The sequence below is a fragment of the Thamnophis sirtalis genome, unplaced genomic scaffold (assembly GCF_051295495.1).
Source record: "Thamnophis sirtalis isolate CommonGarterSnake01/CBP01778 unplaced genomic scaffold, rThaSir2_p1.2 scaffold_7, whole genome shotgun sequence".
Classification (NCBI taxonomy): domain Eukaryota; kingdom Metazoa; phylum Chordata; class Lepidosauria; order Squamata; family Natricidae; genus Thamnophis; species Thamnophis sirtalis.
In genome coordinates this window covers 37538217-37565832 of record NW_028261387.1, presented here as the reverse complement: position 1 = coordinate 37565832, position 27616 = coordinate 37538217, and the positions used below count along the sequence as shown (strand labels likewise).

Here is a 27616-nt window from a genome sequence, read left to right as displayed (position 1 = left end):
ATGCTGCACGAAGCTTCCACTACACTCCAAGAATGGTTGGAGCCATCCTGGCCTTGGGATAAAATCCATCTTCATACTGCTGTGGTTCTGATCTGTGGTTCAACTGCAGGTTATTTGATACTGAAATGGTTAGGCCGGAAAAGGATTAAAAAACAAATAGAAGAAACAAGAAGGCAAAGGGATCATGGCTTGATAGAAATGGAAAAATCAGTGCAAACATTTAAAAGCCAGGTACATATTTCCTAACTATTTCTTGTATAGTATAAGTACTTGTAAAAATACTTGTATAAGTATTTATAACTTGTATTATTTCTACTTACATAAGTACTTATTACAGTTACTTATTATATATAATGTTTGTGTACATGTGTATTTAAATGTATTTAGATATGATATTTTTTTTCCTGCAGATTTCAGGAAGTTTACAAGAGTTTACAGGAGGAATAATATGCTAATGGATAAGACAGAATTTTAGCAAATAATTACAGATGAATTCTGTGCATCCAAATTCTGATTTCTGCTATTTCCCTGTTGTTTGGCGCTTGTTTATTAAGGTTGGGTTTGGTCACCATCTCTCTTTTAAATAAAACTGAAGGATATTTCATGACTACACAAGGGTGAGAGGGACATCTGAAAATTTTCATGGGATGAACTTTACTTTTAAATAGAACTTTAACCAAAAGGATTGCTACTGAATTAAGTGGCAGCTTTGCTGTCCATATTAAGGGTGAGATCCATGTGTGGTTTTCTACTGTCACAACTTAGTTTATCATCTTAGTAGACACAAAATGAAAGTTTTGGTCAAGTAGAACAGAAAAAATGTCTCAAATGATTTGCGGCACCTACATTCTATAGCAGAGGTGCAGAAGTTGGATCTTTAAAGGTCTGACAAGGCCCATGAAAAACTTGGAACAAGTCCCATCCAAAAATGTCATGCAATGGTAACGGTAAATGGATAAAAGGGGGAAACAATCAAATACATGTCTGTAAAAATAAGCATCTACCTTGTAATAATTTTAATGCAATGTCAATGAAATTAGGTAATTCATCCTGATGTCTATGGAGATTCTCAATTTCCAGAGGTATTTCACGAGAAGAGTACTCCACTCATCTACTCACAACAGAATACCCTATGCCACCAGGCTTGAAATTTTGGGCTTAGAGAACCTATAACTACGCCACCTATGGTCTAACCTAAGCGTAGTACACAAAATTATCTGTTACAATGTCCTACTTGTCAATGACTACTTCAGCTTCAACCACAATAATACACGAGCACACAATAGATACAAACTCAAGGTAAACCGCTCCAAACTCAAGGTAAACCGCAGAAAATACAACTTCAGCAACAGAGTGGTCAATGCCTGGAATGCACTACCTGACTCCGTTGTTACATTCCCCAAACCCCCATAATTTTAACCTAAGGCTGTCTACTGTTGACCGCACCCTATTCCTAAGAGTTCTGTAAGGGGCATGCATAAGCGCACCAGCGTGCCTACCGTCCTCATCCTACTGTCCCCACTTATTCATATCCATTTCCTGTATTCATAATCATGTTTATACTTACACCTGTTATTTTTTTACATGTTTGACAAACAAACAAACAAACAAACAAACAATAAATAAATAAATAAATAACTAAATAAATAAATAAATCCAAGTCGTGGTTGTCCCAAAGGTGCTTTTCCAAAAGGCAATGTGACTATCTTGGTCCCCCCACCCCACACTTTTTCATCCTTTTTCAAAGTGAAGAAACTTCCCCAGTTTTTCAGTGTCCTGATCTGACCCATTATTTTTATGGTTCCTGGCTTGCTAACAACAACTAATAAATCCCTCTGCCATACCTCTCAGATTTGCTCTATCAAATCTATGGGAAGTGTTGTACTGTGCCTTTTTATTACAGAATCCTGGGTTACCAAGTGATGATATCCTTTCTCTACCTCTGGTAGAACTGGTTAAGAAGCTGAAAGAAGACATGTTGTCCCCAGATGTTGTCCTCTACACCTACATGGAAAAGGTGAACATAGTTGAAACAGAACATAAATACAGAAAGAAATATTGTTTATATGCATCAGTATGCCCATCTCATATATGCTACAGTGCACAAAATGTCTCTTCAACATGACAGAGGAAGACCTCACGTTGATGATGGAAAATGCTGTCTATGTTGCCCAATACTGGCAAATGTCATTTAGTTTTAATTCTATTTATTTTACATACTTTGTAAGCGGGCTATTTCTTTCAGGCCTATTTTATACTTATTTTACTTGTTCCGTGTTGAGCATTGTATGTCTACGATTTGAAGATGCTCCTGAGATAAATAAAGAAAACAAAAAGTATGCCCAGCAGCACTTGGCAACCCTTCAATCTTCCTATCCTGTCTTTTTTTTAAATCAAAGTAATTTGAAATAATGAAAATGAAGGAAAAGCTGAAAGTTGATACAACAGATCAACGTTCCCTATTCATTTGCAATTTACTATCGATTCAATTTATAAAACTTCCTAATTGCAGATGACTCAAGGTGGCAGTTGGGATTAAAAATAGATAATAAAAATAGGAACGAAAATATTCAAGTGGCAATACAAAATGGCTTTGAATATTGTAACAACAATAGAAAATGGATGCTTTCTAACATGCCACAAAAGGCTATAGCTATCATTTGGTGAAAATGCCCATAAATTCCAAATATTCCCCTCAGTCTGCAAAACTTGCCAGACCCTTACTTAATTTATTCCCTACCAAAAATGCATGGGGAGAGTGTATGTCTGCATATATGTGCAGGCACATATGTATGCACATTGTACTAGTATTAGTTAAACATTGCTCCAGTTTATTTATTTTTATTTTGTGTACACAATTTCCATAATTACATGTTGCATATGTATATGCACATATGCGTATAGTTATATATTTATTTTCTTTTGAGAGTGGGCAACAGATTTTTTAAGGTATGCCAGTGTGTTCATAGGAAAAAAGTGACAATAAAGGTTATTTTAGTATTATATCTCAAAGTATAGCCTCTTTACTTTCTTGATAATCTACAATATTTTCTTAGTAAAGCATAGTTTTGCCAGAACATTAAATTCTTCTGTTAAAAAATGAATGTGTCCGTGTATATGTACTACTATGTATGTACTCTGTTTTCTGGATAAATAATACCTCCCCAGATAATAAGGCCAATCTGGCTTTTGAGCACATGTGCTAAAATAATCCCTCCCCCCAAATAATCCCTCCCTGAAAATATTGCAACACAGCAGCAGTCATGAGGTGACTACACTCAGCATCTCCCGCACCTCAAAAATAATAAGATCTCCCGAAAATAAGGCCAAATGCTGACCCTGTCTTATTTTTGGGAAAACACGGTGTGTGTATATGTATGTATGTATGTATGTATGCATGCATGCATGCATGCATGCATGCATGTATGTATATGTTTATGTCTTGGTGGAAGTAATTTTTAAAATTATTTATTGAATTTTTTTTTATAGTAAAACCAACAAATTTAGGGGAAAAAATAGTAAAATGATATTTTTTCTAAAATGTTTTTGGAGGTCAATCTGCACCCCCTAGTGGTATCATGCTGCCATAGAATTTTGCATTTGTTCCTCCTCTATCTTCCTGTGAGGGGTGGGTGGGGAGGAAATACTTACATCATTTTTTAATAAACACTACAATAATGTTGATTAGAATCCATGGTTTGTCTTTTACTATAATAATAGTTTAATAGACTGATCTTAGTAAAGCGATACAAGATATTGAAAGTGAAACTGCAGACTTGGTAGATCTTTTTTTTCTGGGAATCGTGGATCAGGAATAGGGAGTAATTAACGGAAGCAAGCACATTGTTCCACTTCTAATTATTTTCCCTGAATTGTCTGTCTATTGTTTTCCTAAAAAGGCTTTAACGGTCACCAAGGAAGTGAACTGTGTGCGCCATTTTATTCCAGAATGTGAGCCATTTCTTCAGCAACTGAAAAACCAGGAAGAAAAAGGTTTATTGTATGGGGTACCTGTCAGCATCAAGGATCACATTGCATACAAGGTGATTCCATTGCTGTGATATCTTGGTTTTCAGGAAATGGTGGACAAGAAGCAACTGCTAGGGCTTTATAGAGCGGTATTAGTTCCTCACTTGATCTTGATTGCATCCCTATGTTAATGCAATTTAGGATTGCATTGGCTTTTTTGGCTGCCGCTGCACACTACTGGCTCATGTTTAGCTGGTTGTCCACTAAAACTCCAAGATCCCTCTCACAGTCACTGCTATTAAGCCTGGTCTCACCCAGTTTGTATTAGAGGTTAAGATAAATAGCTGATCTACAACTGTTTCCTTAATATTTCCTTCATCTTTAGGGCCATTTGACAACTTGTGGCTTTTCTCATTTTCTTGATGTGGAAGAAGAAGACAGTGTATTGGTCAAGGTATTAAAGAAGCAGGGAGCAAATCCATTTGTATTCACCAATGTGCCACAATCTTTATTCAAGTAAGTTTTCATGCCAGTAGTTTTTATAGCTACTGATCACTGCTGTGTATTGATAAACCTTATCTCCTTATTGTGAAGTTGTAAAAACATACACCTGTTTGTTATTGGTTCACAATTTTTCTTGGCTTTTATTAGTCATGGCTTCCTATTTTTGAATAATCGGTAATGGTTGCATTTATGGAACCACAGTCTCTGGTTTAGATCTAAGTCTTAACTAAAAGGCGTCAATATAATCATGTGTTGATGGCAATTTTGTTGATCTCATTTTGGAGGCACAGCGAGAGGTATACTGTAGGAACAGGTCAGTAGTGGGTTCCGGATCCTGGTGCAACCGGTACAGTGCAACGGGACAGGACATTCACCACATGCACACATGCAGCATGCGCATGCTTTCTTACCACCCATGGCGCTCCAGCTGCTTGGCAGAGCATCACGCAGGCACTGTATGCACTGTGCGCATGCATGAAAGTCCCAATCATCTCAAATACAGGAAAGGAGGTCAGGAGGGCGGGTGAAACGGTATCAGGTGCTCCCAGCAGGCACTGGTATACCCATACCAGGGCATACCAGTCATATCCAGGTGTTTCTCAAGGTAGTGTGTTCTCCTCTCATCTTGAATACAGGAGAAAAGCACCCCACTGGAGAAGTGGAGAAAAGCCTTAAAGCTGTGATGGCGAACCTATGGCATGCGTACTCGAAGAGACATGCGGAGACATGTCCCCTGGCATGTGTGGCATCTCTTGTTCCTCTTCCGAGTTTCTGGTGCACATGCACCTGTGATGATCAGCTGGCCTTTGTGCATGTGACAGTGCTGGAAACTGGAAGAGCTGGTCTTTCATTTTTCGGCATGAGCCAGGGGTGAAATCCAGCACATTTTGACAGGCTCTGGAGAATCGGTAGCGGACATTTTGAGTAGTTCGGAGAACCAGCTAATGCAACCTCTGGCTGGCCCCAGAGTGGGGTGGGAATGGAAATTTTGCAGTATCCTTCCCCTGCCATGCCCACCAAGCCACACCCACCAAGCCACGCCCTCAGAACCGGCAGCAAAAAAAATGAATTTCACCACTGGTGTGAGCATGCACACCAACCAACTGATTGGTGTGTGCGCATGCGCACATGCCCCTTGGGCAGCTCCTCTTCCTGGTTGCAGCCCAGACACATGTGAAGTGCTCCCTTTTCTAAAATCAGTGTTCCCTTTCAGCAAAGTGCTTCCTTTTTGGTACTTCATGCTATGCCCACATGTGCCCGCTCCATTCGCCATCACTGCCTTAAAGGAACTCTCAAGTGCCAAATATCTATGGCCGTTTGTCATACGTACTGTAGTATTTTTCTTCAAAACTTGGTGAAGAAAAAGTAACCCAGGTTGAACATTTTTGTTGTTGTTTTGCTTGGCTTATCAAGAAAATTTCCAGAATCACAGTGATCCTAAGAAATATAATTATAATTACTATATATCCACTTAAATAATAAGAACCCAGAAACCTTTATATTCAGCTGTCAGAACATGTGGTAGGAATGTTTTGTGTTGTAAGAGCTGGCTTTTGGTTGAAATTGGGGATGGGGGTTGGTTCAGGCTTTTCTCTCTCTTTAGTTTAACTGTTTAACTGTTTAATAAATTTATAGGCCGCCCAATTACTCAGATACCCTTAGGATTCTTGCTTTCTGCCTCAAATATATTATAATCTGATAAATCTGAAAAATCAGATGAATCTTTTTGATATATGAGTACTTTAGAGTAGAACATTATTTAAAATATCAGAATTAGGGACCAGACTCATAATGCAATAAGAAAAGTTCCACTGAGATGAATACTTTTAAATTTTTGTAGTTGAGTTAAAAACTCTTATCTTCAAAAGACACATGATTATAGATTTCTTATGTTTTAAATATTGTGTCCCCACAATCTGATGTATTTCTATCACCTTTCAGCTATGACTGCAGCAATGTAGTTTTTGGGCAGACTGTAAATCCTTTGGATCATAGGAGGACTCCTGGGGGCTCATCTGGAGGGGAAGGGGCTCTAATTGCTGGAGGAGGTTCCATTTTGGGATTTGGATCAGATTTGGGGGGAAGTATCCGTCTACCCTCCAGCTTCTGTGGCCTTTGTGGGCTGAAGCCAACCGCAGGTAGATTGAGGTAAGTACTAAAGTTATCATAGACTATGCAACCGATTATCACACTTTGATAAAATGTAGAATTGTAGAGTTGGAAAAGACCTCAGAAATCATCTATCAGAATAACCTGCTGGTGTTAGAATGCTGTGATTATAAAATATCTAAAAATAAACCCCTGACATTTAATTTCTGTTGAAAAACCTGTTGGAGATCTTGGTGATCTTGGAGAAATTATGAAATAGCTGATCAATGTTCACAAATTTTAGTAAAGATATCATGGACTCTGATTTAGACTTTCCCCTAGGAAAGGAACATCCCCTAGGGCAGTGGTCTCCAACCTTGGCAACTTTAAGACCTGTGGACTTCAACTCCCAGAGTTCCTCAGCCAGCTGGCTGAGGAACTCTGGGAGTTGAAGTCCACAGGTCTTAAAGTTGCCAAGGTTGGAGACCACTGCCCTAGGACACTGATGGTGAAACTTTTAGAGATTGAGTGCCCAAACTACAACCCAAAACCCACTTACTTATCGCAAAGTGCCAACACTGCAAGTTAATCTGAATAATGTTTTACTGCCGTATTTTTTGGGGGGGGGGCCTTTGGGAGGCCAAAAATGGCTGTATTAGGTGCATAAGACCCACCAACATTTCCACACTGTTTTAGGAGAGGAAAAGGTACATCTTATACTCCGAAAAAACACAGTACCTAAAATAATGATAAGCAAGGCAGAAGTTCAGCTAATCGTTCTAAGAAAAATGTGATAAATGCACTTTTAGGCCCCCTTCATTTTTTTCCCTGCTTTTGAAATTTAGCAACAATAAAAAAGAAAAACTTTTGTAATATCGTTTTTCTCTTTCTCTCTCTCCCTCTCTCTTCCTTGCTGTGGGGCAGCGGTGCAGAGCCCCACCTCTGACTGGTGAGAGTAGAGCAGGCAGGGCATACACCTTCCCCACCATTGCCACTGTGGTGCTGGTGCTGGCTGGGAGGGAAGCACGAGCTGCACATTTGGAGATGCGCTCAGTGGAGTTTGCGAGCAGGGCTTGGCAGGGCCACCTAGCGGGGAGGGAGACCTGGTCTGTTTGGTTCACTTCAGCGTGGGTGGGAATGCAAAAGGTGGAGGAAATCTGTGCCTTTTGGCATTCAACCCTCAAAGACTTTTTTGGGGTGACTGGGAGGGTAGGGCAAGGGGCGGGACCAGCCCATGGTGAGATCACCTGAAAAGGAGCCACAGTGGAGGGACGAAAGCGCCCACGGCTTGCTGACACCTGCCCTATGGCGTATTGTGCTGGGGCGACAGGCGCATGCCACAGAGAGGGCCATAGGTTTGCCACCAGGGCTCTAGGCTGCTAGAAACATCCAGTGTAAATGTGAGAAAGCAAATGCTTTCATTCTAAGGAAACCAAGCGCTAAACTTAGTTGCAGAAAAACATTGCTCTAAACAAAGGTCATACACAGATGCAAACAGATATAAGCAACTGTGTCTTGTACAAGAACACCCACTCACATTTGACACTGAGTGATGATTCAGTTGATAATGTCCTCCAAAAAGCTATTTGTGAATGTATGTTATACATTTGAATTGTCTGCCTTTTATGTGTCTCTGTTTTGCAGTGTTTCTGGAGTGAAGGAGCCTTTTCATCTTATGTTAAGTAAATATCATCTTTTTTGTGGAAAGTGGGAAAGAGTGAGAGATCAGTTCTGAATTAGTGTAAAAAATGACTGTCTGAGCTGAAGAACAATGGATATTGGGTGGATAATGATTGAAATATAAATATTAACACGAAATGTGGAAATATAACATGATTTTTCAGAAAAAAAGAATGTAGAGCAATTTAAACAAAACCATGATCATCAAAGTTGTGATCTTAATTTGACACGTATTTTGCTTTTTTTAATTATTATTATTAAAAAATAATAATTTTTAATTTAAAACAAGTACAACATCCTTCTTTACATGCTATAGAAAGTGTATCAGTCGATCACAAATAAACTTTCGTACATCTCCTCCACAGTCAACAAACATAACTCATGTTAACTCAAGTGTTTTAACTCAGATATTCATACATATCACCATCGTCATATATCCATTTTCATTTGACTGTAATTATTATTTTAAAATATTAATAATAATAATACTCTTAAACAATACATGCCCAGACCAGTGGGGGGGGGGGGAAAAGAGAGACCAACAAAAAAGACAAAAAAGACAAAAAGAACAAAGGACAAGGCAGGGAAGAAAAAAGAAAAAAGAAAAAGAAAAAAAAGAAAAAAAAAGAAAAAACAACACAGGTATATATTATATTAAAAAAAAGTATATCAGCTGGTTACAACATGTTTTGGTGCATCTCTTCCATTAATTCATATTAATTCAAAAATCTTGACTCAAATGTTTACCATATTGCCATCATTATACCTCCACTTTTAGTTAACTACAGTTATTTAAACATCCTTCAACCTTAACTATGCCAAAGATTTAGTCCATAACCACATGCTGACATTTCATTTACTTGTTTGCAAAATCCTCTATTAACATCAAATCCTCATATCCTATTTTAGCTGAGCATCCATAATATTTAATACCAAAAAGTCCATCTTCCATGCAGTGTAGTTTATTATCATTCTCCCTTCTTTATGTAGTTATATCATATATCATAACATTTTCCCCATATTAATTAATATTTAACTGTATATATTTTATTTTATTTTTTAATAGTGGTAATTATTGTAGTTAATAACCTTTATATATAGTCCAAAAGTATTTCTAACCTTCCTTTCTCATATCCAATTATTATGTATCATATCAACTCCACATTATATACATTACTATCAATATCAGTTATTATTCAGCTATATCTATTACAAATAAAAGTAATTAGATTTAGCTAATTTTAAGTTGTATTCTTCCATCTGTCAGCCTATGTCTCTCCAATAGCAAAACCTTCTCAGTCCTATTGCCATTCGATGAATAGATTTACCAAATGCTTTTATAAGCAAGTCCAAACAGGGATATCTTCGCACCTTTTTGCTCAGATTGTCTCTGATGAAATAATAATGTTGTCCCAAGCTAGTTAAACTTTTCAAATTAACTTTAATTCTCGAAGGTGGAATTATGGAATCTGCCAATGATGTTTCATAAAGTGTAGTTTCTTTAGCTCTCCTCCTTTCCAGCATAGCGTTTCTTCCTTCCTCCGAGATAGAACAGACGTCATTTCTCACATTTTTCATTTGTGTTTCAGGAACATCCAAACATTCAGCGTTCTCACCTTTTCCTTCAAGTTTTAATGTCAAATAATCCAATTTTTTTTCAAATCTTTGATAAGAATCAAACAGTTTTCGAAATGCAGAAAAAAGTGTATGAAGTGAGCCCTTGGAAATATAATTTGACGCCATGTTGTGTCGTAGTTAAAGACTCTAAGATATTTGCAAGTAAAAATACGCTGGGAACTGTGCGATCTTATCTGATCTTAGACCAACACAGCCAAGCAATAAAAGTGTCAGATCGTTAGTTTTACAGCCCACTTAGAAAGAGTCAGGGGGAGATGTTGAAGAATTCCTTAAAGCGTTTAAGAAATAGAGTAACCACCAGCCATAAATCCATTTTTAAAAAAGACCAATTCGCCGCTAGATTCTTCTGTTCTTTGGTTCCAATTAGCTTAAATTTTAGTGCGGACCGTCTCTCTTTGAGTAATAAAATCAGCTTACCAGTTGAATCCATTCATACCATTCTTAGGGGCAACCTGCAGTTTCGGTTAGCATATAGCTAATCCAAAAGGAGTTGGCAGGAGGGGTTAATTCCACGCCCCCCAGAGACTTGGCGATCGTCTCTGAGGTCACTGGATCTCCCCTCACCTTTCACTGTCTTTTACGGGACAGCTAGGGTCCAATGACCCGTCCAAATTCCTTCGGAATAGGGGAATTTCAGGAATAGCCTGAAACTCCGTCTTCTCACTGCTAAACCCCGCCTTCTTCCGACACGTATTTTGCTTTTGATCAATACATCCAAAACTGGATTAGCTATCTACTATTACTTGATGCACATATTCATCTTCACAAGTTTTAGGAACAATAGGACCAATGGCAAAGGATGTGGATAGTCTTGCTCTATGCATGAAGGCTCTCTTATGTGATTACATGTTCCAGCTGGATCCCACTGTACCACCTATGCCATTCAATGAAGAGGTAAATAAAAAAAGGATATATGTGTGTGTGTGTGTGTGTATGTATAGGACCTTTGCTGAACAAATAAAAAAGATGCCATGTCTGTCTGTCTGTCTGTCTGTCTGTCTGTCTATCTATCTATCTATCTATCTATCTATCCATCCATCCATCCATCAATCATCTACCTACCAACCTACCTACCTACTTATCTATTATATAGATAATATATGTGATAATATATATATAGATAATATAACACACACACACACACACACACACACACACACACACACACACACACACACCCTATTAGGATTAGAACCCTATTCACACTAAAAATAAACCTCTCCAAAACCAAAACCAAATGGAAAATAAAAAAGAACAATTTTGGGAATATATATATATCTACACACATACATGTGAGTAAAGGACAAATCTATTTAACTTGTCCTGGGGAAAACATTATTAACATAGTTAATAAATAGTCACCAGTTTGAGAAAGTCCTCCTTTATCGTACTTTCAATTGGAGCCATTTCTTCCACTAGGAATGTCAAAGAGGTGCTTGATTTTTAAACATTTCACAGTAACAAAGCTGGCAACTAATGAAAGACATCAAATCAATTTGTTAATATTGCATCTACTTATGTATATTACTGAAAGGTTAACTCACGGCAGGCTTCATTGTAAAGATTGTGAGATTTTTAAATTTCTTCAGAAAGTTTCAATGAAATGTACAGCTAATTGCGCACTATCATCAAAGCTAGTAATATGTGCCAACTTGCTTATCACCCTGTCAACACCTTCCAGAAAAATCACATATTAAAATTACATTAAAATTGCATTATATTTAATTAGATTAAAATTATTTCACTTAAATTTAAGAAGAATGTAGTGCCACCTGAGAATTATCGTCATGGTCAATTCCTGTTAATTTGCTGAAATATATTTAAAAGTCTCGTCCATTGTTCTAAGTACCCTACCACCCAAACCAGAGCTTACAACTCTGTGAGCTTCTACATGCCAAGTTCCAATCACAACAATGACAATCACAATAATGTGATTAACAAAAGTGCCACCACAGAGTTCATGCTGTAGCTCTTAATCCATTAATGTTAGTAACCAAGAGGTTTTTTTTTCCTTCTAGATTTATTCAAGCTCTACACCTCTACGGATTGGGTATTATGACACAGATGACTATTTCTTGCTTCCACCATGCATGAGAAGGGCTGTGCATAAAACCAGGAACCTTCTTCAGGAAGCTGGTCATTCAGTGTGTATCTTTGCTACTACTATTTACTAGACAACTTATATGCATGTAAAATAGTTTGATACAGAATAGTCAGAGAGCTTCTATATGGAGAGGTGGCTTTTGGCAAAGCTAAGAGAAAGGCATATGCTCCTTAGTGATGTTTGATAAATAAAGAAAAAAATAAAATATAGAAGGGGAACAAATTGGAAGGCAATATGGCTTGGGATGTTACAACCACCTAGCTACAGTGTAAACATGATTCTGTGGCCCCCTTTTTCTACTGTATCCTGGTGATGCTGTCTTCATTTTATCAACTGAGTCACAGTAATGTCACATTCAACTTAAATTGGCCCCTTAAGCACCCAATAAACCAGACATCTTAGTTTTTGTGCAGAATGATGTGCTCTCCTGAACATTCATTTGGCTGGGCCAAAAGTGGCCTCTTACTAATTAACTATGAATAGCAACTGTGTAGTGGGGCTGATAGGCTTCCATGGTGCAGTTGTGCAGGCTGATGTTGACCAGGGATTTATTGCTATTTTATAAGAGCACTAAACCCTTGTTTTAGAAAAGCTTGATGTTCATGTGGGAAAGGGGCAGTTGAAAAGTGATTGGGGAGGGAGCTTTCCCATAGGAGCAAGCAAATCCACACCTATCCACTCTTAATGGGTTGCTTTTAAACATAGGCTTAGTGCTCTTCTGAATTAGCAGAACAACCATGTTCAAAAGCAGTTAAAACATCAAAAGCCCATATTTAAAAATGGAAAAAAAGCTGCCAATGGAACCAGGTGCTAAAGTGGGATATCATGCATATCATTGTGTAATATCCCCTCTACAGCCACTCAGCTGATTTTCAGACAAGTGCTGGTAGTTTAGGTGCCCTATATCTCCTGCCCTTCCCTTCAAGCCCTGGAGACCTGTAGAATCAGCTCTCAGGATGAGATAATTAGGGGCTAAGAAACCTGATGGGTAAAGAGCCATCTCCCTCCATCCCAACTAAATGGGGTGCGAAAAGAAGGGAGATTTGATCTGCCAGTTCTGACTATCTTGGGAATCCTCTCTCTGGGACTGTACACAGTTCTCTTCTTCTAGTGTCTCAGCATACCCGAGAGCTTTTCTCCCCTCCTCCTCTTGACACTCCTCACAGCCTTGTAATCAGTTGCCAGAAGTTTGGAAAAATCCTGGAGCAACTTCTAACAGTTGATTACATCCTCTGGTCTATTTTTTTTTAAAATACTTTGCTTTTCTCTGGTCCAAATCCAAGTCAGTTATGAAGAGTAACTGGTGGATGCTTCCTTGCCAGCTTTTGGGTGGCTGACAGAAGAAAACATCCAATCCCTTTCCTTAATTTGCTCTTAATTGGAGATCAGCATTTGGTGACATCCTTCCAATAGCAGGCTAGGAAGACAGATCAGCCAGCTGGCACTTTTTGTCAGCTGAAGATCAGGTGAATAGCACTAACAACCACAACGAGGAGCCCTGTGTGTGTGTGTGTGTGTGTCTGCCTGTACAGAGAAAGCCATATGGAGTGGACAAATAGTATGCAGGAAAATAGTTAATATAGACTTGTATTTACTTGGCACCTTCGAGATTTAACTGAAACCCCCCTTTGTTATTTGCAGCTAGTTCCCTTCGACCCACCTTCTGTGGAATATGCTGTCAATGAAATTTATCTGAAAGGTGCTTTTGCAGATGGAGGCTCAAGTTTTTTGGCCTTGTTGTAAGTAATTTAAGGTGACCAGATTTTCAGATTGGTAAAGAGGGACACCATTGACCGGGGGGGAGGGGGGAGCTAGGCCGCGGCGGTTACTGCCAGCCCGCGGCCTCGCTAGGGACGTCTGGTCACCTTAATTATACATATCCTCTCTCTCTCTCTCTCTCCCTCTCTCCCTCTCCCTCCCTCATCTCATTATCATCTATCTCAGTGTTTCTCCACCTTGAAGACTTAAAAGTATGTGGACTTCAACTCCCAGAATTCTGGGAGTTGAAGTCCACACACTTTCAAGTCTCCAAGGTGGAGAAACACTGATCTATCTAATTAATATAATTATTTCTCCCTCTCTTTTTCACTCTCTCTCTCTCCAGCGCACACACGCAAATGCTTAGGGCAGCCCACCTCACACACAGGTAACTCCGGGTGGCTTACAACATTATGATGCACATCCAAAGCGAATAGAGTCAGGTCCCTGTGATCCCAACCCTCCTTTCCCGAGGGGGGAAGGCCGTGGAACACTGCAAAACTCTTCTTGGTTGCGTCACTCTCTGGGGCTTTCACTTTCGCTTATCCCCCCCCTTTCCAAAGCCAAGCTTCATCTGATTCTAACCAATCCCAGCGCCTCTCGCATCTCTCCTTTGCAAGCATCACCCTGGCCTCTGAGCATGTGCAGAGGACTGGGATCGGAGCTGGAATCCGATGCCACTGGAGATCTGGGGCTGCTGTAAGCTGGTGCTGGGCTTCGGGGGAGGGGGGATGTGCAAAGCCCCCTCCCCTAATGCTTCCGGCTCTTCTAAAGAAGGGGATTGGGGGGATTTGTGCAGACCCCTTCCCCCTATTCCTGCATCTCCTTGCAGGAACCCCCAATCGCTAGGGGCATCAGACTCCAAATCCCATCGCAGCAGCCCCCAATGGCCAGTGTCTTAGGACTCCAAATCCCATCGCAGGAATCCCCACTCGCCAAGATCGTAGGACTCCAAGTCCCATCCCCCCGCCTGTCCCCGCCAGCGCAGCCCCTGGTGCAATCGGGCTGCAATTTGCAGCTGTCCCTGCTGCAATCCGCGCTGCCCACCGCATCAGCCGGAATCTAATTCAAGAGATCTTAATCTTGACAGCATTGTTGGGGCCTGCGGGTGAAAGAAATTACTTTAATCAGTGGGGTAAAGCTCTTTCTTTTGCCCGCCTGAGCTCTGATGCGAGTGAAAGAAAGCACTTTTCTTTCGCCCGCATCAGAGCTGGGGGGGGGGGGAAGAAAGCACTTTTCTTTCGCCCACATCAGAGCTGGGGGGGGAAAGAAAGCACTTTTCTTTCGCCCGCCCCAGAGCTCGGGCGGGGGAAATAAATTACTTTAATCAGTGGGGTGAAGCTCTTTCTTTCACCCGCACGAGCTCTGATGCGGGCGAAAGAAAGCACTTTTCTTTCGCCCGCATCAGAGCTCGGGTGGGGGAAAGAAAGCACTTTTCTTTTGCCCGCATCAGAGCTGGGGGTGGTGGAGAAAACACTTTTATTTTCCCCACATATTTGCTGGGGGGGGGGGGGGAAGAAAGCACTTTTCTTTCGCCCGCATCTGAGCTGGGGGGGGGAAAGAAAGCACTTTTCTTTCACCCCCATCAGAGCTGGGGGGGGAGAAAGCACTTTTCTTTCGCCCGCATCCGAGCTGGGGGGGGGGGGAAAGAAAGCACTTTTCTTTCGCCCGCATCAGAGCTGGGGGGGGGGGGACAAAGCACTTTTCTTTCGCCTGCATCAGAGCTCGGGCGGGGGAAAGAAAACACTTTAATCAGTGGGGTGCATGGAGGGAGGAGAGGAGAGTTTCCTCCCAGCATGCACCCCACTCATTAAAATGCTTTCTTTTGCCCGCATCACAGCTCGCCCACCTGAAAAATCCGGACTTTTTAAAAACGCAGCAGGACACGGGACAAATTGTTAGAAATCATGACTGTCCTGCCAAAAGCGGGACGTCTGGTCACCTTAAAGTAGTTTGTTGAGAATGCTAAAGAACATTTAAGCAGCAAATAAGGACACTGCTCAACATCACCGTGTTCTCATTCAACCACATATTAATGTAAGGTCATTGTTTTCCAGAAGATGATGGTAATATCATCATCATTACCATTTTCTTTATTATATCAATGAATTCACCTTAATAGGAGGGATGCGGGAGACCCCCTACAGGGTAGGGCTGAGGACTATGCCCAGTTCTTGGCGGACAAAGTTGCTCGGTTTCGGTCGGACTTGGACTCCACCGCGGTAGATCCAGCCGAGACACAGGAGGATTACTTGGCAAACCATCTCTGGGTTGAGTTTCAGGATGTTGCCTCTGGGGATGTGGACAAGGCCATTCGAGCTGTGAGTGCCTCCACCTGTATTCTGGACCTATGTCCCTCCTGGCTGGTTGCCAACAGCAGTGAGGTGACACGTGGCTGGATCCAGGCGGTCGTGACCGCCTCTCTTCAGGAGGGGCACTTCCCCGCCGCACTTAAAACGGCGGTGGTGAGACCCCTCCTGAAGAAACCATCCTTGGATCCAGCCATTTTAAACAACTATCGTCCTGTCTCCAACCTCCCCTTTGTTGGGAAGGTTGTTGAGAAGGTGGTGGCCTTCCAGCTTCAACGGGCCTTGGAGGAAGCTAGTTATCTTGACCCCTTCCAGTCCGGCTTCAGACCTGGTTACAGCACAGAAACCGCTTTGGTCGCATTGACCGATGATCTCTGGAGGGCCAGAGATGGAGGCCATGCATCCATCCTGGTTTTCCTTGACCTCTCAGCGGCTTTCGATACCATCGACCATGGTATCCTTCTGCGACGACTCCGGGAGGTGGGGGTGGGAGGCACTGTCCTGCAGTAGTTCTCCTCCTACCTCTCGGACAGGTCGCAGTCGGTGTTGGTTGGGGGGCAGAGATCGTCCCTGAGGCCCCTAACATATGGGGTGCCGCAGGGTTCGGTCTTATCCCCCCTACTATTTAACATATACATGAAACCGCTGGGCGAGATCATTCGGAGGCACGGGATAAAATACCATCAATATGCGGACGATACGCAACTGTATCTGTCCGCCCCATGCCAACTCAATGAAGCGGTGGACATGATGAACCGGGGTCTTGAGGCCGTTAAGAACTGGATGAGTGCTAACAAACTGGTACTCAACCCAGACAAGACCGAGTGGCTGTTGTGTTTCCCTCCCAACAATTTGGCTAATATACCATCACTCAGGCTGGGGGGTCAAATTCTATACCCCTCAGATAGGGTTCGTAACTTAGGAGTCCTCCTGGATCCACAGCTGACTTTTGACCATCATTTGTCGGCTGTGACCAGGGGGGCTTTTGCCCAGGTTCGCCTGGTCCGCCAGTTGCGACCCTACCTGGAACGGGAGGCTCTCGCAACAGTCACTCGAGCCCTTGTGATCTCTAGGCTGGAATACTGCAATGTGCTCTACATGGGGCTGCCCATGAATAGCAATAGCAATAGCAGTAGACTTATATACCGCTTCATAGGCCTTTCAGGCCTCTCTAAGCGGTTTACAGAGAGTCAGCATATTGCCCCCAACAATCTGGGTCCTCATTTTACCCACCTCGGAAGGATGGAAGGCTGAGTCAACCCTGAGCCGGTGAGATTTGAACCGCTGACCTGCTGATCTAGCAGTAGCCTGCAGTGCTGCATTTAACCACTGCGCCACCTTGGCTCTAGTATGATGAAGTGCATCCGGCGACTGCAGTTAGTTCAGAATGCTTCCGCGCGAGTGATAGTGGGCGCACTGCGGTTCGCCCACATAACACCCATCCTCCGCGAGCTGCACTGGCTACCTGTTGATCTCCGGGTGCGCTTCAGGGTGTTGATGACCACCTTCAAAGCACTCCATGGTAATGGATCTGAGTACTTGAGAGACCGCCTTCTGCCGATTACCTCCCTTCGACCGATTAGATCGCACAGACTGGGCCTCCTCCGAATTCCATCCGCCAGTCAATGCCGACTGGCGACTACATGGAGGAGAGCCTTTTCTGTTGCAGCTCCGACCCTGTGGAACGACCTCCCCGTCGAGATACGCACCCTCACCACCGTCCAGGCCTTCCGCACAGCCCTTAAGACCTGGCTATCCCAACAGGCCTGGGGATAGGTTTCCAATTTCACCCCGCCCGAGTGTTGAGTGTTGAATGCAAGTTGTGTTTTTATCATTTTATTTTATTCACATATTGTTTGTTTTTGCATTTCACCCCCTTCCCTATGATTGTAAGGCGCCCTGAGTCCCCTCAGGGAAAAGGGCCGCCTATAAATCCTAATAAAATACTAAAAAAAATAAAAAAATACCTTTTCTTATTAAGTGGAAAGTATATTGCTACTTGCATGACTATGCAATTTCCACATAGTGTGCCATAGGTTTTAAGCAAATGTTGGGGAGAAGGGCAAAGATTGCTTGTCTGTTCTAGAACAGCCCTTGATAACTTTAGTGTCCAATTTCCTCTGTAAAATGGTCAACATAGCTTCTTTCTAGAATAAATGATTGTGGTAAATACATTTATATACAAAGATAATTTCCAATCTTGCTTTCCTTCTCTATTGCCTGTCAGTCAAAAAGATATAGTGGATCCAGCTTTGAAAGATCAGGTGAAAATCTTTAAAATCCCAAATTTGGTGAAGAAAGTTTTGGCCAAGTTCATCAAGCTCGGGGTGAGTCTTAGCTATCTTAGATAGGTGTGTATGGGGGTCAATTGTGAACATCAGCATTGGGTGTATGTGGGGGAGGGGGGAGGGGGGAGGGGTTAGACTGATGGAATTGATAAATTACAACGCAAACCCCACACCCCTTCTGTGTTCCTTGTGACATCACATGCCCCAAAGGAGCAATATGAAGCAATGCCTCAGTACTCCAGTGAACAGCGTTAACCATGGGAAATATAAATTTTAAATTGAATATATTCTGGAGCAAATGTTCAACTGACCATTTCCCTAACACATTCATGAAGTTCCTTTTGGTAATTAAAATGATTTGAATTGATTGCCTATAGATAAATGGCAGCTCTGCCAATTTTTATCATCCTAAGTCCATCCATATCCTTTGGCAATGATTTTTTAAAAAATATTATTATTTTAACATGTTATTAGCTGCCCAAAACCAAGTTTGTGAGTTGGGCAGTCATAAAAATGAATTTAATTGATAAATAACCAAAAGAGCAGGTGCCACGTAAATAATAGGATAGCCATCTCTCAAACTAGTAGATCTCTGGAAGGAATTTCCCAAGCAATTAAGGTAGACTATAGTTTGCATAGTCAAACTGCAATTTTGGAACAGAGTAGGAGTTAGGTGTAGGTAATTGAAGAGTTCTGGCAAAAGATCTGTGTACTTCAAGATATGGAGTATTTACTCCTTACTTTAGGCATTCTTATAGGCCCTTCACAGGATCTCTGTATTATCATTTCCATTCCACTTTATCTCAAAACATTTTGAAGCTGCTGCTGATTGTCTATACCACCTCAAGCCTCAAAATGATGAGAACATGTAGAGAATCCATTCATCTGACAAACAGAGTGCAAAGAATATCAGGCAGGCAGTATCCTGTCCCAGAAAGATGAAAATCTTCACTCTGTACAGAATAACAAAGTTGGAAGGGACCTTGGAGGTCTTCTAGTCCAAGCCCCAGCTCAGGCAGAAAACCCTTATACCATTTCAGACAAATCATTGTCCAATCTCTTCTTTAAAACCTCCAGTGTTGGAGCACCCACAACTTCTGGAGGCAGGTCGTTCCACTGATTAATTGTTCAAGGAAAAGAAAACAGATTTTTATTACCCCCTTACATATTAGGGTGGGTGGGTGAATGGGAGACAGGTGGACTGGGATACAAGAATGATGGACATGTATGTGGGGAGCTACAGCTTGACATAGAAGTAAGACACCAGAAGGGAGATATAAATTCTCACTAATGGGAAATGGCCTATGCATACTCCCTGCAGAGCTGCAGTGTTAGGGGGAAAATGCCATTATCAACTTATCTGCCCAAACCAAGAATTAGTGAGAGTGAAGTGGTCCTGGGCTGTTTCTGAATTGTTGCAAAAACCCTACAGTTACATGGCCTCTTATTTCCTGTATCACTAGTTTGATTAGTGCTCTGATAGCCAGCAGGTCTGTCTGGTTGGAATACCTGCTTCTCAGGACTTGCACATAATGCTCTCTTTAAATTAGAGGTGAAATTGCAATTCTACAGACATAATGTTGTGTATCTTCACCAGACCTTACAGATCAGAGATACCGTTTTTTTAAAAAAAATCTGTATAATTTTTAAACGAAATGCTAATGAATCTGGGATTTACACTCAATACTGTTTTTTTTCAAGTTTCCCCGAATGGCTGGGCAGCTGAATGCGTTGTGTGGAGTGAGGTAATGGCAGCATTATATTACTACAAATGTGCCAAAATGAGACACTATAAAAGCTTTATATTTGGACCCCTTCAATTTCTTACTGGGATTGAACTTTAAGAGTTTGCACTAGACAAAACAAAGCAGTCGTACGGTTTTTAGGATTAATATAATTAAGTTCATTACTTATGCACTGTGCCCAAGTATTTTTTTTAAAAAAATGAGGTACTTTTTGCATTATGATGTGCCATTTGATATGGCAACTTAGCCATTTCATTAGATAAGATTTTGATGTTCCACCAATTATGATGAAATTGAGAAAATATGTGATTATCTCATTGATTGTGTGCCATCAAGTCATTTTCAATTCCTAGCAACCATGTAGATAGACTTTCTCCATAATAATCTGTCCCTGACTTGGTCTTTCAGAAGTTCCAACATTGTGCCCATTGTCATTGTAACTGAGTCCATTCATTTGGTCATCCTCTTCTGTTTTTCCTTCCACTTTTCCCAGCATTATCGCCTTTGCCAGGTTTCTCATAACATGTCCGAAATAGGATAATTTGAGCCTGGTTATTTGTACCTCTAATGAGAACTCTGGATTGATTGGTTTGATGTTCCATTGGTTTGTTTTTTTGGCTGTGCACAAGAGTTTTCTCCAGCATCAGAACTCAAAAGCGTCAATATTCTTCTGATCTTGTTTCTTCAAAATGATTATCTATATCGCCCCAGACCTGTCTTGTTTCAGGCACACACATGATCATCTTGATTATTCAGCAGAATTGCAATCTGTTCTATTTTAAGAAGGTTTGGCTTCTATATTACATATTCTGTCTTTCAGGAATGTGAAGGATGTATGGAAGATCCATAAAGAATTGATGGTAAAAGCATTTGTTGTGATAATAACATTTAAAAATCAAACCCTCCAATAATCTTCCAATAAGATAGATCATGTTGATGGTATATATCCTATCTGGCAACACCCTTTGCTAGCTTTCAACACATTTCTAGCTACTCAGCTACACTTTATCAAGTCTAGATTTTGTCAGGACTTTAACTACTATTGCTGTTTGGGCTCAGGTCTATCAGAAAAAGTTTATTGAGCACTGGAGAAAAAAGAAGCTTGATGTTGTCCTGTGCCCAGTTCTGGGTCCCGCCTTCTTTCCTGGATATTCTTCAAAATTACTTGGTAAGCCTTACTGTGGCATAATGTATACCTTTTCATTACATTAAAAAATATCATATTTCAGGAGCATCCACCAACAATTAATCTTTTACAGGTAGATGAACAAGGGTTGTTTCCAAAGAGAGTGGTTTTGCCATTCTCTTAGCAGAATAATATCATCTAGAAATTTTCACAATTCTTATGTGGGAATACGTAATTCTCACACAGAGATTGAAAATTTGGTTTCAGGATAATTTTTCTGTCCATGGGATGACTAGTATAGCTGACCACAGCATCGTTGCTCACTGTACACTTTCAAAACCAAGAAAAAAAATGGAACAATCCAATCTTAGAAAGTTGGTCAATTCTATCTTAACTAAATTATGCCAGTAGAAGGATTTGGGAAGGGGGCTCCAAGGGGAGGGGAGAAGGTCAGGAGTGGACTTCAAAATTTTAGCAAGGGGTTCTCTGTCTGTTGGTGGGTGGGCCTGGCCATGGTGGGTATGGCTTAGTCAGCCTCCTGCACCACAGGGGTGTGTGTGTGTGTCTGGAGGCTTTCCTCGAGCTTCCCGGAAGGTGAAAATGGCCTCCCCAGGCCCCGGAGGCCCTCTGGAGGTCAGAAACAGGCCCATTACTGACCTGAAGTTCTGGCATTAAACTGTAGTTTAGAACTTTCTGAACTTCAATAGGTTTGCTTTTTGCCCTCCCCAAGCCTCCGTGCATGCCCTGCCCTTACCTACATCCAAAACAGGCTGCATGGGGACTCCTGGGAGGGGCAGGATGGGATGGGTGAGGCCAGCCAGGAGTTGGATTTGGGGGTTCTCCGAACTGCACAGAATCTTAGCTAGAGGTTCTCCTGAACCCCTGCAAACCCCCAGCAGCCCATCCCTGGAGAAGGTATCTAATTTCACCTAACATTTTATTCTGTGTGTTCACTTTCCTAGCTGCTGTCTCTAATACCATGCTGTACAATGCTTTGAACTTCCCTGCTGGAGTTGTACCAGTCACCACAGTTACAGAAGCAGATGAAGAAGAGATGGCACAACACCAGGGAATCTATGGTGATTTCTGGGATAGGATCCTGAAAAAGGTTTGTATGAACTCAGGAGAGGTGTTACAGAAATATTTGTGGATCGATAATATTTGAGATCATGAAGTCATTTGATTTCACAAAAGAATTAATATTAGTTTTTGATAATTATATGATGCCATTGGATAAATAAATACGGTTAACTAAAATTTCCAAACCAGTCAGTGCTAGAGGAGATCAACCCTGAAAGCCAGATCCTGAAGATGAAACTCAAATACATTGGCCACCTAATGAGAAGAAGGACTCACTGGAAAAGAGCTTAATGCTGGGAAAGATTGAGGGCAAAAGAAGAAGGCAATGACAGAGAATGAGGTGGCTAGATGGAGTCACTGAAGTAGTAAGCATGAGCTTAAATGGACTCCAGAGAATGGGAGAGGACAGGAAGGCCTGGAGGAACATTGTCCATGGGGTCGTGATGGGTCAGATACGACTTTGCAACTAACAACAACAAACTTTCTTAAATTCTAATGAATTAATCTATTATTACCCAAAATTGGTAACAATAGAGTTTAAATTAAGGATATATATGATCTAATAACATCTTATTTAGCAATTCTTTTATAAGTAATTTTCCCAAAAAGGGATGAGTATGGATGAATAATGTACATGAGGACATTATGGCATGAAAATATATTACAACTGTAGAAGATGACTTGCCTGAGCCTGAGGTAGTGTGGGTCAAACTCACCATCATTCTTGAGTCCCTTCATGCCCACAAGAGTCCAGCCCATCTTGAGTTCCATTGACTTTTATCTGCCACCAATTTGCTTTGACTGTTAGTAGTTCAGATTCTTGTAGACAACTTAAACTTGCAATAAGCATTTATATTCATTTGAACTGCTGGGATTTCCTGATTTTCCCAGTGCTTGTCAACCACTAAATATTCATGATGATTGTAGATTTTTTTTCTTGCATGTGTAGATGAACTATATTGCTTCCAAAGTAGTAGAACTTACAGGAGTTTGCCAAAAACAATAATTTGAGCATATTGCCTGACATTGACTTAATATTGCTGAAAAATACATTGACATTATTATTATTATTATTTATTAATAAAGCTGGAGTGTCAAACTCAAGGCTCATGGGCCAGATCCGGCCTGTGGAGTGCTCAAATCTGGCCCACAAGGCTGGCCTGGATATATCAAAGAATCGGTCTGAAGTGCCTCTGCTGACCAAAATGGGTTGGGGGGCACATGTGACCTCCACACAGCCCATTTTTGGCCAGCAGAGTGCTGTAGGAGGATTGGATTGGACTGGATTACAATTATGTGGCTCAAGTAAGTGCTTGATCTGGATAGAAAACAAGCAACATCCTAAGTTAATACTACAGTTTAATGCCAGATTTTACATGCTGTAGGTTCATCCTACTAATTGGCCAAGTGTTCCACCTCTCAGGCTGGGGGGTCAAACAGTACGCCCCTCAGACAGGGTCCGCAACTTGGGAGTCCTCCTGGACCCACAGCTGACTTTTGAACACCATTTGTCAGCTGTGACCAGGGGGGCATTTGCCCAGGTTCGCCTGGTGCACCAGTTGCGTCCCTACCTGAACCGGGAGGCTCTCACAACAGTCACTCGCGCCCTTGTGACCTCCAGACTGGATTACTGCAACGTGCTCTACATGGGGCAGCCCTTGAAGAGCATTCGGAAACTTCAGCTTGTCCAGAATGCAGCCGCGCGAGCGATCGTGGGTGCACCTCGGTTCACCCACGTAACACCTATCCTCCGCGAGCTGCACTGGCTGCCTGTTGGTCTCCGGGTACGCTTCAAGGTGCTAGTCGTTACCTATAAAGCCCTCCATGGTATTGGACCTGGGTACTTGAGAGACCGCCTACTGCCAATTACCTCCACTAGACCAATTAGATCCCACAGACTAGGCCTCCTCCGAATTCCATCAGCCGGCCAGTGTCGACTGGCGACTACCCGGAGGAGAGCCTTCTCTGTGGCTGCTCCGACCCTCTGGAACGAACTCCCCGTGGAGATTTGTACCCTCACCACCCTCCAGGCCTTTCGCATAGCCCTTAAAACCTGGCTGTTCTGACAGGCCTGGGGCTAAAGACTCGCTGCCCCAGTCCGAATGGTACGATTGTTGTGTTTTTAACTATGTATGGTTTTTGTGTTTCTGTTACTTTGTTTGTATTTTCCCTTCCCTTTTTGAGTTGTGAGCCGCCCTGAGTCCCTTCAGGGAAAAGGGCGGCATACAAATAAAATTAAACCTAAACCTAAACCTAAACATTTAATCTATAATCAACAATCTATAATTGACAGCCATTTCTATTTATTATCCTGAAAATTTACCACTGCTCTTAGTTCTTGTATTATCATGTTATTTATGCTATTGTATTTCTATTATTAGTTGAATAATAAAAATACAATATTATAAATAAACTTTAATGCTTGATACACAATTTATTATTAAACAATGTGGTGTAAATTTAGAAATAAAAAGTTTAGTGGAGTATGAATAATAAGTAATAAATGTTTGCCGGTAATATCTGGTAGAAGAGATAGGAAAATGGTTATAGTAAAAAAAAAACCTCTGGAAAAAAAGAAGAGAAGGGGCAAAATGCATCTTGAGCCTGTGTCAAATGTCCACCATGGCCACATCTACCATGATCACCACCACCCCAGTCATACACTACACATACATCCAAGGTCAAACACAACTGATGCGACCCTCAATGAAATTGAGTTTGACACCCCTGGCATAAAGTATTGATCCTGAATCCCAAAAATGTCATCAATCTAGGGCTGTCAAACTCCCAGCCTATGGGTCGGATGAGTCACGCTCTGGCCATGCCCATGCCCGGTTTAGAAGGAGGAAAAAGTCCCAATACGTCATGTGACACTGCCGTGACAACATGAGTTTGACACCCCTGATCTCGATAAACAACAATTACTCTGAAAAATTCCAGAGGAAAGCTATGAAGAGAATCTTCTGAGAGCAGATCTATTTTCAGGTGTAGAATGTATGTATATTCTTGTCTTGTTTTTAAGAGAGGGGAAAAAATCAAGCAAGTTGAGAATTGGAAGGAAATAAAGGCTAAATCTAAGAATCCAGGATTATAACCATTACATTTTAGGGAAGGATATTTTTCTATATTTCCTTCAAGGCCAGGATTAAATCTTGGCCAAAAAAATGATTTAAATCCATTTTAAATAAATCTAATGAATTTGAGGGGGCAGGAGGCAACAAATATTTGGTTAACAGGTTACTTATTCTGGTCATCAAACTAAAGATGGTTGTTTAAGGTTAAGAGTTAGTGTGAGTTTTCACTTTTCTATGTAGGCACTTAAGTCTTTTATCTCTTATAATTTACATCTTTGGGGTGATTGGCTTCCAAGACAGCAGTTGTATGAAGGCATACAAGAGAAAGAATCACATGGTGCAAACAGTTTTATTAATAATCTCAACTAGGAATCTGAAAAGTAAAAGTTGCAGTCCTTTGAAAACTTACCTGAGACAAGAAACATATTTGTTCAAGATCACTTTGCAACATTAAAAAATGCTTGGACATTTGGACCTGCGCTATCTGAATGCTTTTGCTATTTCACTATCTCTTTCAGGCAGTAGAAGGTGCTGTTGGTCTTCCTGTGGCAGTTCAATGTGTAGCTTTACCATGGCAGGAGGAATTATGCCTTCGCTTCATGAAAGAAGTAGAGATGCTGTCCAACAAAGTGCAACATAAGAAAGTCATCTGAACCTGATAAGCAATTTGCAGATCAAAGATGCAGCTGGACTTATAAAAATGATAGAATATCAAGGAATCTCTAGCACAAGTTTTATCCCAGAATATTCATTGTTCTGTCAAAGGGGTCACCTTTTGTACGAATGATCCACCTCTGCAAATTGCTGTGAAAGACTGGTCCTCTTTTTTTTGTATTTTATGTGCCCAGTTGAGGCATTTCTCTTTCTACTCGTACACCGTTATGGGAGATGGCTGGGTGGACATTAATGCTTTCTGTCTTCTACCATATTCCTGTCCTTCATCTGTACTGCATAGAAAAAGATAATGAAATTAGAGAACTTTTCTTGCAATATAAAGTATACCAAGATCAAACTGTATATTGGTTAGCCGTCTTTGCTTGATTTGTGGAGGCCAATGGTTCTAAGTTAGAGAGGAAGGCTATATGAGTTCCGAAGGTTTCACTTCAAGATTTTTTTTTCTTCTAGAGGGGATCTTTTATCAGTTAGTTTTATATGCAGAAGGTTCAATACTGCTCCAGTATGAGATGTTATTTAAATCCTATTTGTGGAATCCTTGGGGTTCTCTTGGTTGTTTGCCTCCAGACATTTCATTACCTGACTAGGTAACATCATCAGTGACAGTGAATGTGAGATCTGCCTCCTATTAAGCAATTTAGAGTAGCCTTTCCTGCTAGTGCTGGTAGTTCTTTGATTAGGGTATTGTTTTCTGCTTTATTGTTTGTGAAGTGTTACTCCTTGCTTATTTGGGGATACGCTGCTAGAGAGGATGTATTCTGGTCTTTTTGTTTCCTTCTTAGTTGTCTCTTTTGAATGGTGGGTAAAGTTGGTTTATCTCTATGTGTCTATTGATGGCTGATCTGGCTGAATGGCAGGCTTCCAAGAATTCAGTAGCACTTGGGTCTTTTTAAATTTGGGGTAATATCACTTCTACTGAATGACTGAAAAATTCATGTTCCAATTCCAATACTCTCCCAACCACTGTCAGCCTCTGCTTTGCTGCTGCTTCAGCTGCCATTGAAACGGGGAGGGAGGGCATGGTATTTGGGAAGGGTTTACTAATTGTGCTGGAGGAAGATTCTGGAGTTCTGCTGCCTGTCGGACTACACATGCGGAGGAGGTTCCCGCCAAGGCCAACGGCACCGACATTCCATCTTGGTGATGCCTTTCGAAGTTATCTCACACCTGACACTTAGGAGAATTATGATTGGACTGTAACTGGGATGCCAAGGGGTGGGGAATGGGTTATTTTATATATCATTCGCTTTCGCGCCTAAATAATCAGACTTCGCTTTGCTACGCTTCTAATCATTTATAATTAGTAAAAGTACACTTGATTTCTATCAATGGACTCTCGTGGTTTTCTTTCCTAATTATTCAATGAAGAGGTGCTGACAACCACCCTCATTAATATTAAGTGCAAGGGTTCAATCCACTTACTGACTTGGAATATTGCTGGTTGGAAGAACAAAGTAACAGATGGGGACTGGTGAAGTTTACATTTACATTTACATTTACATTTTATTATATTTATATGCTGCCCTTTTCCCCTGAAGGGGACTCAGGGTGGCTAACAAATCAAATCAGAGAAGGGGG

At 41.2% G+C, this 27616-nt stretch overlaps 1 protein-coding gene across 1 annotated transcript; it reads left to right on the top strand.

The window, feature by feature from the left end:
- Nucleotides 1-26384, top strand: LOC148044606 (vitamin D3 hydroxylase-associated protein-like). Its single transcript, XM_087720798.1, has 15 exons — nucleotides 1-231; nucleotides 1904-2017; nucleotides 3900-4043; nucleotides 4355-4485; nucleotides 6415-6621; nucleotides 8206-8243; nucleotides 10649-10773; nucleotides 11898-12023; nucleotides 13625-13722; nucleotides 18278-18377; nucleotides 20040-20083; nucleotides 20904-20943; nucleotides 21143-21251; nucleotides 22172-22317; nucleotides 25882-26384. The coding sequence occupies exons 1-15, from the start codon at nucleotides 1-3 to the stop codon at nucleotides 26014-26016; spliced, it is 1788 nt and encodes a 595-aa protein (XP_087576924.1). The 3' UTR covers nucleotides 26017-26384.
- The last annotated feature ends 1232 nt before the right edge of the window (nucleotides 26385-27616 follow it).

Coding starts and splice junctions, on each gene's coding strand:
- LOC148044606 (XM_087720798.1), top strand. CDS start 1: ATGCTGCACGAAGCTTCCACTACACTCCAAGAATGGTTGGAGCCATCC. Junction 4,486..6,414: donor GTGCCACAATCTTTATTCAA/GTAAGTTTTCAT, acceptor ATCACCTTTCAG/CTATGACTGCAGCAATGTAG. Junction 6,622..8,205: donor CCAACCGCAGGTAGATTGAG/GTAAGTACTAAA, acceptor TCTGTTTTGCAG/TGTTTCTGGAGTGAAGGAGC.